The sequence below is a fragment of the Falco peregrinus genome, chromosome 11, assembly GCF_023634155.1.
Source record: "Falco peregrinus isolate bFalPer1 chromosome 11, bFalPer1.pri, whole genome shotgun sequence".
NCBI lineage: Eukaryota > Metazoa > Chordata > Aves > Falconiformes > Falconidae > Falco > Falco peregrinus.
The window spans coordinates 33,513,702-33,526,538 of NC_073731.1; the positions used below are offsets into that span (position 1 = coordinate 33,513,702).

At 48.9% G+C, this 12,837-nt stretch overlaps 1 protein-coding gene across 3 annotated transcripts in view; it reads left to right on the top strand.

The window, feature by feature from the left end:
• The first annotated feature begins 2,722 nt into the window (after positions 1–2,722).
• Positions 2,723–12,837, top strand: part of LOC101919962 (phosphofurin acidic cluster sorting protein 1-like) — a 69,641-nt gene continuing 59,526 nt past the window's right edge. For 2 of the 3 annotated variants that reach the window (XM_055816706.1, XM_055816707.1), the window contains exon 1: positions 2,723–3,002. In XM_055816706.1, the coding sequence (XP_055672681.1) occupies positions 2,821–3,002 (182 nt within the window). In that variant the 5' untranslated portion in view covers positions 2,723–2,820. Of the gene's footprint in view, positions 3,003–6,997; positions 7,018–12,837 lie in introns of those variants that run through there. The other variant, XM_055816708.1, reaches the window with a different exon arrangement.

The window sequence follows — 12,837 nt, forward strand, 5'->3', positions numbered from 1 at the left end:
AAGCCAACATAATGTGAAGGTAGGAACAAAATGAAGAGCAGACCGTGTAGCCAAGCCACCTAATAAACGAGGCACATTGAGGCAGCCTGAGAACAAATGCATAAATTAATCTGTAGAAGAGCCAGAAAGCCAAAACAAACAAAGAAGCTGCACTCAGGATAGAGGCATTCAAAGGGAACAGGCTGCAGGGAGAGAGCCAGAGAAATCCACCTCAGTCACATTGGACATGCCTCCAGGAAAAACGTAGGAAAAGGAGGAAACTTGTCAGCAAAAAACTGCAAGTGGTGGCTGCAATGGAGAAAGGCCATTTATGACCTGGGGACCATGCCAAGAGCCTCAGCAGCTCGGAAAAAAGCCTCACAAATCACAGAATGTGGCACAGCCACAGGAGGGAGTTAGAAGTGGCTGGAAGTTTGGGGCTTCCCTCAGGAAGGCAGGGGAGCAGCAGCCCCCCCAGGAGGCTGGAGGATTGCCAGCCCTCAGGGGCTGTCTGAGGCTCTGCACGGGGGCCATCACGTCACCAGGCTGCCTCGGGCTGAACAGCGGTGGCCCTGGCCCCCGGGAAGCGAGGGGGCATCCCTGAGAGCTTGGAGCACTCAGCACTGCTAAAGTACCGCACAAACAGTTGGGAATATGACCAAGACTGGAAGGCAAATGGATGAAAGTAAACTGCAAACAGATCTTCTAGGGATAAATCAAGCCCCGGGATCTAGCGGGATCCTCCGGAGCAGTGAGCTGCTTTTGGAGGAAGGCGATAATGATACCCAGCCAAGATGAAACCATGATGGGTGGGTGGAAATGCTGAAGATAAGGCCAGGCCAGCATGACCATCACATGACTCTCTCTTGCTGCAAAACAAGGTTTTCACACCCGCCTGCAGAAGGCTGTGAAAACGCAGCTCATCCTTAATCCAGCTGAACTTCCACAAAAGCCTTTACTAAGATCCTTTGGCAAATGCTCTTAGAGAACCAAGGCTGCCAAGGATGAAAGGAAAGGTCCTCTCATGCATTAATGACTTGCTTAATGGAGGGAAAACACACATCAAAGCAGCAAACAAGCTGGTTTGGGAGCAAGACACCTGCCCAGTAGGTCTGTGCTGACACCCACCCAGTGCATCCGTTGCAGAGATGGGCTGGGAAGAGGGCAGGGTTAGAGGGCAAGGTGGGGAAGTCTGATGATGGTTCAGGTTATTTCATCTAGCCAGACTGAAAGCTGATGTGCACAGCTGCATGTTGCTGACAGACCTGAAGCTCAACAGCAGATGAAACTTAGAACTGGCAAATGCAAGTAAAAAGGAGAGGTCCAAGAGACAGGCTATAAATTAGACATCAACATTCAGGAAAGTGACCCTGAAGTGCTTAGTGATAACATTCTGAAAACACCAGTGCTGTGCTTGAGAGCCACAGTGGAAACTAGGGGTGGTTTATACTACTTTGCAAATCTGTGCCGCTCCTGCTTCTCAGATCCTAACCACTCTGCTGGCACGAGCTGCCCTTTACAGCCTGCCTGGAATAGCACTGCTTCCATGGAAGACTGTTACTACCGGGTATGTGGACCTGCACAGGTGCTGGCACAGTCCCTGCAGAAGCTGGGGGCTTCTCTTTTATCTTGTGGTTTGGCCATTATTGACTCGGCCACTTCTTCAGGCAGTTCTGAGTGAGGAGCAGTGCAGCTTCTGGTTCATCCCTGCCTCCTTTGGGGGTCCTTCAGCCAGCATCACCCCACCCTGACAATTTGGTCCCATTGCTTTTCCATTTTGTCAGAGATGGTGCTGCTTCAGCCAGATCCTCTGCTACAGCCCTGCCCGCCTTTGGCTAGCGCAGCCCCACAGCCTTGCCCCCGGCTGGCCCTAGGGATGCTCTGCTGGACCCTTCTCCCCAGGGCAGTTGGGGAAAAAGTTGGTTTTAATTCCCAGCTTCCGTTCACAGGCCTCACCTTGCTTACAGTTTCAGCCTGCCAGGCCTGTGGGCCCTTGCCTTGCCTGCTCCGGCACTCATCACCCAACCAGGGAATAAGAATCCCCCTCATACCAAGGCAGCACTGGTGCCCACTGGCTGGGGCAATGCCCGTGCCGCTGTGGAGGGACGCCGGCCTCGTGCCCCCTGCCCTCACACCCCAGAGGGCCATTGCTCCTCATGCCCACCGCCCTGCCCTACTGCTGCCTGGCCCTGCCATCAGGCCAAGTACCAGGCCCTGGCAGACCCTCACCCCCCGCAGGGGCTCGGCACCGGGCCCTGGCAGACCCCTGACCCTCCCGGGAGGACCCTGGTGCCGGCGGGCGGGGGGTGGTGGGGGGAGCGTTGCCATGGCAACCCCGCCAGCAAGCGGCGGCCTTGGCGGGCGTGCGGGCAGGCGGGCGCGCGCCGAGCCGCGCCCCTCGGCGAGGTCGCGCGGGCCGCGACTTCTGCGCTTTAAAGAGCTCTGCACCGCGCCCTCCGCCCCGCCCCGTCGGGGCCGCGCCGCCGTTTCCATTGGCTGGTCGTAGGCAGGCAGCCGCGCCCTTTTCCCTCTGCGATTGGCTACCGGCCAGCCCGGCTACCTCCCTCTCGGTTCCCATTGGCTGCTTACCGAAGCCTCCAGCCTCGCCGTTTCCCCGCTCCCATTGGCTCGTCTTCCGCCGCAGGCCGCGCCCTAGCCGCGCTCTGACTGGCCACGGGCCTCCCGTCGTCGCGCCTTTCCACGCTCCGGTTGGCTGCCGCGGGCTGTCCCGCCCCGCCGCGCGAGCGAGCGAGCGAGCGCGCGCGCCGAGGCGGAGGCTGGCGCTGAGGTGAGGGGCTCGGGCCGCCCCCCATCGCCAGTGTCGGTGGCGGCGGCGGCGGCATGGCGGCGGCGGCGGCCGGCGCTTTGGGCATGGGCCCCAGCCCCGCCGCAGGGCCCCCGGCGGTGGCCGGCGGGGCGGTGGCGGCGGCGATGGCGGTGGCCGGTCCCGGGCCGGTCCCGGTGCCTATGAACCTCTTTGCGACGTGGGAGATCGATCGTTCGGCTCCGAGCTGCGTGCCCAGGTGAGCCGCGCCGCCCGGGGGCCGCCCCGCGCCGCTGAGGGGGCCCGGCGGGGGTCGGGCCCGAGTGGGGCCGGGGATGTCGCGGGTGGCGGGGAGGGGGTCGATCCTCCGGGATCGGCGGCCCCGCAGCATCCCTGCCCCGCCGGGCCGGGCCGAGCCGAGCCTGGGGCCGCGGTCCCTCGGCGGCCGCTGGGCCTCGCTCGGTCGGGGGCTGGATGCCGCCCGGCGTGGCGGGGCAGCGGCAGCACCGGGGGCCGGCAGGGCTGGGTGTGCCGGCTCCGGGCCACGGCTGCCTTGACTCCATGTTGCGGCCTCTGGCTAGTGTCTACCGCGATGGCCGCGGAGGGGCTGGGCGCGGGGTGCGTTGTCGCGACCATGCTGGTGTCTCTTCACCCCCGAGGTGCGTGACGGCCTTACAGCCGGTCCTCGGGAGCCAGCGATGGCCGCCCGGCGTCCGTGTCGCCGCCTGTGTCACCTGTGCGCTCCAGGTGCGCAGCAAGCAGGTTTCACTGTGCCGCCAGCCGAGCTCACAGTTGTGCCTCTCTCCGGCAGAGCTGGAAGACAGGGCAATGCTGTAAACGTTGCTGCAGACTATGGTTAGGGGTGCGTCCAGGCTTGGTGTGCTTAATGGGGAGAATGTGAAGACCTGCCTTGGAGCCAGGAGGATGTGTTAATGAGCTAGGTGTCTTTTGGCCTGCTCATCAGGCATTGATTCAGGAGGTCTTCTCATGAGAGTTAAGGGGCAGATTCAGGAAGTCAGTCTGCACCCATGTGTCTTTGGGCTGGTGGAATGTTGTCTGTTCAAGCGCTGCACGAAAACTAGAGGTGTAAAATTCAAGAGGGGAAGAATAAATTGTTCATGTAGGGCAGGAGGACACCAGTCTTTGTGAAAGGGTGATGAGTTTGTAGGGAGAAATTCAGTGATTGAGTAGCAGGATGGGTCGGAGTAGAAATGTGCTGAAATACTCCAATCTAGAAGAGAAAGCCTGTGTGACTGCAGTGCCCCAGGAGGTCCTGGACTGAGCAGGCAGCAAATGGGAAGGAGTTTGCCCCATGTGTCTGTGTAAGCCAGCACACCTTTTGATGACACATGCTGAGGCTGTTGTGTGGAGCAGGAAGCAGTGATTGTTCTATAGCTTTGAAGTGGCTTAAGGTATTGTTATTTGTGGGTAGGTTACTCCCAACTTGGAATTTGAAGAGCTGGACAGAATTACCAGGTTGACTTCCTGCAGAAAGAAGTCGCACATTAGAGCACAGAACTTAGTGATGGTCAAGTGTGTGTATGTACATAGTCTTCACAAATGGAAATGCTGCAAGAGCTAGAGGGAGGAAGAACTGCTTTGGGCAAAGCAAAGACAGAATGACTGGGAATAGTGAGACCGACTTTAGAAAGGGGTTAAATTGGTGGTGGGATGCCAGTGGGTGAGCAGAAATGGTATGTCATCAGTTTGAAAGTTGTCTGAATAACTGCTCTTTGGCCCAATGAATCCTGTGCTTTTTCACAAGGACGGTTTCCATTAGCATTGTGTAGATAGATGCCTGTTGTAATGCATGAGTTTCTTTGTGTGTTGATAGCCACGGGGGCCAACCAACACACTAGCTTCGAGGAAATTTCTGTAAAATTAATCTGAAATTTAATCTCTGGAAGATCTTCACATGCAACATTTGTTAGGATGTGAAGAAGCTGATGGAAGCTGATTCTTCCTTTGAAGGCCATGGCGCTAACACAGTGTGCTGCTGTGCTTATAGAGTCAGCAGGTGTCTGGAGAAGTCCTGTTGGGCCACAGTGACCAGTGTGGGACCAATGCTTCTGTGTTCTCTAGTCTTCAGCTAGACCAAGCTTTCCTGAGTGAGTGGGTCAGAGGTGGCCAGGCACCTGTCACGCAGGTAATTTGTGTTCACTGAAACTAAAGGGAGATCAAGCCGCAAATCAGAGCTGGGTTAATGGTGTATCTGTGCACTGTGCTTACTTATTACTTGTGCATATTCTTCCTCTACTGATCTGCTTGTATAATGTTTTAGTCTTGACATTATGTTCTTCAAGGTAGAAACCGCTGTACTGTCCCAGTGCCCGACACAGGTGGTCTCTGGTCTTACTGTGCTTTGGGGGTGGTAGTGGTGGCGAAACAATATTCATTCAAGGGCAATAATCCTTCTCCCTTGGAACTCTCTCTTATGTGTGTGTAGTCTCAATTCTTCCAGACCTATGCATATCTAGGGGAAGGATAACGTTGTACTGATTTTAATGCTATAGAATGTGCTTTCTTTTTCTAGGCTCTTTATCGTAATTCTTTGCTGGCCCTGTGCTCCTTCTCAGGTGTTTCATTTTCTGAAAATATAGCTCCGACTGCTGCAGGAGCAGGACTGGGCTACATCAGCCTTGTGGGGTTGCTCTGTTTGGCTCTTGATGCAGGACAGTTGAGAGGTTGTGCCCAGGCCTTCAGGATTTCAGAGAAGCAGTCTGGCCCAGTAAAAATAGGCACTGTGAAGTGTAAGCACCAATGTAATGAGCAGTTCAGTAGAATGACAGTAAGACTTCTGGTGCCCTGTAGGAGGATCTTGGCTTTCTAAGATGAACTGTTGCCCATAATGGAAGTCTTACCTGCTGAATCAGGAATGCGTGACTGACCTAAGTCCACATTTACTTTTAGAAGTTGCCTTGCTGTCAGAATGGAGGTATCATCCCTCCTGCTGGGGTCTTTCTCTTTTCAGGGCCAAGTTGAGAAATCTATGAACTCTTGATGCCCTTCCAATGAACTGAGTAATCACAGCCTAGGCCCAGCTGCCTTTGGCTCAAGTGGCTCTCAGGGGAGGCAGAGCTGAATTTTCTGGGCAGCAGGCTATTATGCAGAGAGGCAGAAGGAAGTAAACACCTGGAAACCAAGAAAAATGCTCTTTGCATCTTCAGGTGGGCTACCTGCTGGGATAGGGATTATTGGCTTCCCATCATGATGCCTCAGAAGGAAAGCAAGCCTGGTTGATGCTGCAGGGTGTGAAGCATGCTTTTGCAAAATTAGTCAGTCAATCAGCCTTAACTTCAACTCATAGTTATCTTAGTAGAAGTCTTCATAGCAGTGTTCTGAGGTGGGTTTATTATCTTTATTGTGATACCATGCAAATAAGTACCCTTAAGTGTTGTAGCAGGTTTTCACTGTGTGGGGACTGCAAGAAATGAACTAGAGCTTTGCTGAAGTAAAATGTCTGTCCATGTCAAGGTAATGTCTTAACTGTATTGTCATTGTTTAGTATGCTGATCAGGCAGTATGTTTGGAAAAAATGTGTGAAAGGACTTTGTGCAAACATGCTTGGGGTCTTGTTCTTTCTAAGCAGTGGTATTTTTCAGCCTTTCTTAATAGGACTGCTCTTCCTTTTTTTTCCCCTTTAGTATCCAAGAGCTTATAAATGCAAGCTCTTAATTAGGAAACAAGATAAGATTGTGTGATTGTGTTCACTCTTACTCTTTTTCCTTGACACAGCTGTTGTGTTCAGTGTTACGTGGATGTTGTTTCAGTGATAAGTCATCACATTTCTAGTTGGAGGTGAAAGATACGAGTTGTGTTTTGCCTAATGCGTCAGTATTGTTGAGCTCAGGTTGCAAAGGTGGATTCTGCCTGTACAAATTATGCTGTGAATGGCACTGCAAGGATTCAAATACACTACGTTTCGTCCAGAGTACTTCGTATCTCGGTACGATGCACGAGCTCAAAAGCATTCCAAGTCTTGCTGCCACCCACACAGTGTGCTTGAACATACTGTCCTCTGCTTATGATAGTTAGAAAAGCATTGACTTAGGGAAATGCGTGTGGTTTGAGCTCACTTTGTGAAATTGTATATGTGTACCTTCAGGACGCTGTGTTTCAGAAGGTGCTCTTTATTCTCTATCTCTAAAACTTCCAAATGTGTGCTTTGGAAAGTTACAACCTAATGTATTTCTTGCAGGGAGAGCCATTATTGCAAGTACAACTGGAAGTATCCCATGAGTGCCAACTACAGGGATCCTTTGAAGTGCCATGAGGTGAATGTTCTGACCTCTGCAACCCTCTTGTCCTGTTTGGGCAGATGGTATCTATTACATGACACCTCATGGAGAGTAGAGTAAGACTCCATTTGTGCAGCTGGTTGCATGCTTTCCTTTGCCTGAGGTCGGGAAAGCCTTGCGGTGAGTAGCGCGTGTCATACAGTGTGGAGGAACGTGCTCTCCTCTGGCACAGCTGCATTCAGCTGGGTTGGCAGCACCTCGCAGCCCCATGAAGTGGGCTGTGATGTCAGCTATGGACTCCAGGGTCTGTTTTCTCTCTGCAAGGAGCATTGCCTATCTTTTCTACAGCCCCTAAGAGTCTCCTTTCCTGAAGCTGATTAGATGATGAAGAGCCTCTGAACTGGGTGCTCCTTTAAGAAACACCTATTCCAGCTGGAATAACGTATATTTATTTATCTGCCTGAGATGTTCTTGAGTGGTTTTCTGGGTAAATCAGGCATTTTCATGCTAAACTTCCAACCTCAGCAAAATCTGCTCTGTTTGGGTAAGCTACAGAGTTGCACTTCTGGGAGTGTTAAATGATTCCAGATTGTTCCCTCAGAAGGTACTGTGATGCCGTGACAAACCTGAGTAGCTCCACTCCCGGAGCGCTTGGGAGAGGCCACAGTTTCTTGTAAGGAAACAGTCTCTTGTAACTGGTGATATTTGCCCTGTCTGAATGATGATTTCCTTTTAGTCCTAAATAGAAAACAAAATGTTCTAACCAGCCATTGGATTGCTTATTATTCTTAACATTGTGGGCTTGGCTACAAGCCTGCAACATGAGAAATCTGGTGTGTCTGTCCACTGTCTGTCACAGGAGCACTTCTGGGATTTCTTCTCTGGCAGTTATGTTTCCCTTCTGAGCATACGATAATTGAGTTGGTGTCTGTTATTCCTTCTTTCTGCTCATTAGTGGAACTTGGGACAAGTGTCCCCTACCAGTTTGATTGATGGGGGTGTGTGCTCCTTTCAGAATATTAATAGTGACTTTCCTGAAGGCTTAATTTTATTTGAAGTACCTGCCACGCTGCCTCCTTCCCTTGCTCTCCAGTGTTTCATTCATTAGTTAGGCTGGGTTAGCTCAGTTGTCTGATGGCTTATCAAAAAATGTTGCATTGTCCTTATTGTGCTAGTACGCTATGAGTGCTCATTCTGCTTCCTCTGGCATGTTCATTTACTTGGGATTGATTGCTAACAGCCACGTAGTATGCATATCGTGCACCCTTCTCTGAGGTGGAGATCCCCTGACCTTTATCCTGTCGAGAATAAATTGCTGAGCACCGGTATCTTATGGGGTTCCCAGAGCAGATCCATTCTTTGATGAAATCTGTGCTGATGCTTTTGTGTAATTGTTTGCAACATGAAATGATTCTAGATTGAATGCCTGTCTCCAGTCAACTTCAGAAGTAGTTATTGCCAAAAAAGAGGCAGAGGTGAGAAACATACTGCATTTTATAGTATGCCAGATGAGCATCTGAGCAAGGCTGTTTCTGAATACCTTGTGTTCTTACCTGGTCCAAGCTTTCAGCATCCCAACTGATGAGGAAGTTGTGCTTTTGGTTTGGTTTGGTTTTTTTTATCTACATCAAAGCTGGTGGATACTATTTTGGGAAACAATAAGTGAGAATGTCTTAGTCCTCTGTGTGGGATGTGGCAACAGGAACCTGTGTCTGTCTCCAGAGAAGCAGACAGCTTAAGTGATACTGCTGCTGTAGTTAGAAGTCTCTTAGATGAAGCTTTGATGTTTCAATATACTCATTGCAGTGGACCCGAAGGAGCGATGCAGTATTTCACGTACCTTAACTGTGGTTCCAGAGACCACTCCCTGCTCTGCAGTGTGATTCAGCCTTTGTGGACATAGCTCAAAATTACACGGGCTTTTTCTGCAGGCCTGTTGCAATGCCATCTCCTTTATAATTTACTGCCCACTGTCATCTCTTGTGCTTTTTCTGCTTCTCTTGTCTCACATGGTCTAACCCAGTGAGGGATTCTGTTTAGTAAATAAGAACTCCTGTTGTATTTTGGCTGCTATTCTAGTTTTTCTAGGTTCTCCTTATTTTCCTACTCATGCCGATTTTTACACTTCTGTAAATCTTTCTTTATCACACTTCTTATTCTTCAGTGTGAGCGTATCTTAAGTAGCATGAGGTCCAAAGCCAGTGAGTGTGGAACCATTTTCTGGACAAAAATAATGGCCTGGTTCCCTGCCCAGCTGTGGTTTTTTAACTGTTTTTCTGTGCATGTGGTAACTAAATTCTCATCAGTATAGGCAGTTTGGGATGATGGCAGAGCTCATGTCTTTCGTTTCATTTTTCAAAACTGAAAAATACTAACAATGAGCTGTGGTGCTGTTACAATGGTAGCAGGGTTAGAATAACAGTAATTTGAAAAGGGTTCTGCTACTCTTTTTCTGTTCTTTAATACCTTTGCTCTACCAGGGGAGGAGATAATGTTTGCCCAAAGTCTCTCATGGATTCTTCTGCTGTCTGATTTTCAGTAACAGTTCAAGTAGTGTCTCTGAATCGGTATTGTTTAGATCAGGATTTTTTTTAGATTTACATTAATTATATATTTTTAGAAGAGCTCCCTTGTATTTATTCTGCATTTCCCCTGTGCTTCTTCAGCTGTCTTCTGGTAGTTCATTTATTTTCTACTTTATTGATACATATACATCCACTTTTTTCTCATTGCTCCTTTCCCTCAAAAGCCCTGCACATACCTGCTGGTAATTTAGGTACTGTTGTCACATTTTTTTCCTTGCTTCTTGACTTGCACACCTGTAATTGAGTAATCTTTAGTTCTGAATCTTAACTTTTCTCTTTTCCAAGTAGTTTGCTTTTTTTCTCAAAATTTAGAGACTATTCCTCATGAAGCTGCAGTGACCACATCTTGTTCTTGTATGGCTTGTATTTTCAGCTGGACTGTGTTCTTGATGTGCTTGGGTTGTTTTTTAATGGCTTTTAGATTTTTTTCCACTTTTTTTCTTTTGTTAGACTTTCTGAATGTTCTTGTATGTGCATCCCTGAAATAGTGTCACATAAGTTGACATATCTTTCAGTCCTCTCATACCTTATGCTAGAGGCTGCCTGGTCCTTCCTTTCTTGCATGCTCCTTTGTCAGAAGCAGACTCCAGATGTCCATTTGGATTTCACAGCATACTGTATGTATGAATTATTTACTCATTTTTTCTTTGATGTTTGTAACGTCCCTTGAGTTTTCAAGCTTTTTCTCTGCCTATTATGTTCCTTAATTTCCCGTTGGAGAGAAGTATGACATTCCCATTACTCTGCATTTACACTTTGTTCATCTCATCTGTGTATTGATGAAGTGTTCATACTTATTTGGGGGTAACTATCTGTTGCAATACTGTTTTGTGGAAGCATGGACAAGTCACTCTTATTTCTGGGACCTGCTGCACCCACAAGGATTTGAGCAGAGAACTGCATTGTATAGGCGCTGGTTATTAACAGCTTGCGTTGCAAATGGATGAAAAGCCTACACACAAATTTACCAGTTTTGTTGAGAATCACTCTTTTGAGTGAAGAGAAGCTGTGCAACTCACCTCAGAATTAAAATATATTGTTTTAAAAGTAAATTTTTTTTCTTACAGTTATGAAGAAGCCTCAAAAATCGATACCCGTGCTGGTTTGATGCTGTCTCTTCCACAGGCCTGTATCACTGCTATTGTATCACTTCAGTCTCTGCCCTGAGCTCTCTTCCAGATGTATCTTACCATGGTACCGTGTTCCTGAGCCTGCAGGTAGTCAGATCTAAGGCCCTTGGCAGCTCAAGATAACAGCAAAGGAAACAGATGGGATGTTTGGTGTGTTTGCTGCTTCAGAGGTAGCAAGCTGTAATGAAACCTTAACTCTGCATTCATCATTGGTAGGAAAGTTGTTAGACTATGTGTTACAGAAGCTGCAGTGTGGCACATTCCCTTTTTGTCAGTGTGCATGGAGATCTCTACCAGGGTAGTCTGGACAGTGGAGGATGGCCTGTGTTTCAAGTCACCACAGCAGGGTTTGCCAGACAGGTGTCTACTGGCACTTGAACAAATGCCTGCAGCAGAGAACTGAAGAAAGTTGGTGTGGATCAGTGAACTAACCTTGACCTCATTTCACTGCTTTTCCTGACCTGGCTGCATTGGCATATCTCCAGCGGACTTGGAGGTGTACCCCAGCAAGCTCTGCCGGGTGATGAATTTCAGGATGTGGCCTGTCCTGCATTCCTATTAGCACTTTCAAACTTGGTTGAAAGGTATTTGTCACTGTGTCTGAAGCACTTGTTCTTTTCCTCCTGTAGACAAGGCTGCAAGTGGTTTTTTTTGTAATTGCTACCTGCTTCTTTGTGGTGGTTAATTCATTAACATATTTTATTTTAGCCTGGAGACAGTGAGGGAGCTGTTTAGCAACAGGTATGGTGGCAGACTGCTAGTGCTGTGGCTCTGTGGAGGTGCGATGCACTTACACCTTGCCATGCCATTGACTGCTGCTCTTGGCTAAGCTGGCAGTGCAGCACCTTTTATTAAAGCAGCCTTGCATCTGGGGACACCTGGTGCAGCAATTCTGCACATGCGGACAGAAAAGTTCAAAATCTGTTATGTTTGTGAAAAAAAATTTCTGTGGCATTAGCCACACTAATGCTGATGCCTAGTTTCAACATGGCTAAAATGAGAGAAGATCCATGTGCTGCTGCAGACTTCCACTTTTCTTCTGTCTGCCCCGAGGTTGCTTTTGGGCAGACCCCAAGCAAACAGCTGGAAGTTCAAACACAGTGATCTTAAGTAAAGCAATGACCAGTTAAAGATGTGATGTTTCCCAAGTAACATACCCTTCTGTTGTTTATAAAAAATAATTTTTAAATGTTTGCTGCAGCATGTAGCCTTACCACTGACCTGTGGATTGTTTAGTAAGCTCTTGCTAACATTTCTAGGGAGGCTGTTATGCGGCAGTAACAAATTCGGTCACATGGTTTTTGTTAAACAAGTAACTTGTTTGAAAATACAGCAGAAAGATGACCTTGTGGCTTGGACACTGAAGTGAGACTTGGATTCAGATCCAGGGTCTGAAGTTGCTTGCTCTTCTTGTAGTTCAAATAACCCTTTCTCAGCCTGAAGCCATAGCTATGACTCGGATTCCTGTTCTCCCCACTTTGTTCACAGCTGCTTGTTTCCGTGATGCAGTGTTGCTGTTTCCTTGTGTGTGCTGGGTCGACTGTATAGTTGTATGGTAAAGCAGAAGTGATCTTGAGGTGTGGCAGGGGTGCTTCCAAAATCAATGTCCTGCAACACATTGCCAGTACTCATAAAGGAAGAAATTTGTCCTTCTTGGGGAAAAAAGAGAGCCTTGCAAGACTATCCATCACACTCTGGTGTGTTTCCCTGAGCTGGAAAGATGAAACTGAAGCTAGAGGAAATGGCTGGGGATTCTTCCCTGTCTTCCACAGACTGGAGAGCAGGGCTGGGAAGCCTGAGGGTGCTCAGAAAGGGGCAGCTTGGAGAGAAGCCATCTGAGTGCCAGATCACCAGCAGAGGTTTCCTTGCTGTCTAACCAGGATGCTGCCGGCTGGGATTTCCCTGAACAGGCTCAGAGGACCATGGGAACTAGTGGAGTCTGGAGAAGGGTTTGGGGAGCAGCATGTGGAAATCAGTTGGGATTTTTTGGACTTTCTGCTGAGGTTTTAAGGGCTCTTCATGCTGAGGAAAGACATTGCTCCTGGTAGTGGCAATTAATATCTGCATAGCTTGCAGGAGAGAGGCTAATGGCTGTGTGACTGACTGGCATGCTGTGTGTGCTGGGACAGGCTGTCTGGGCA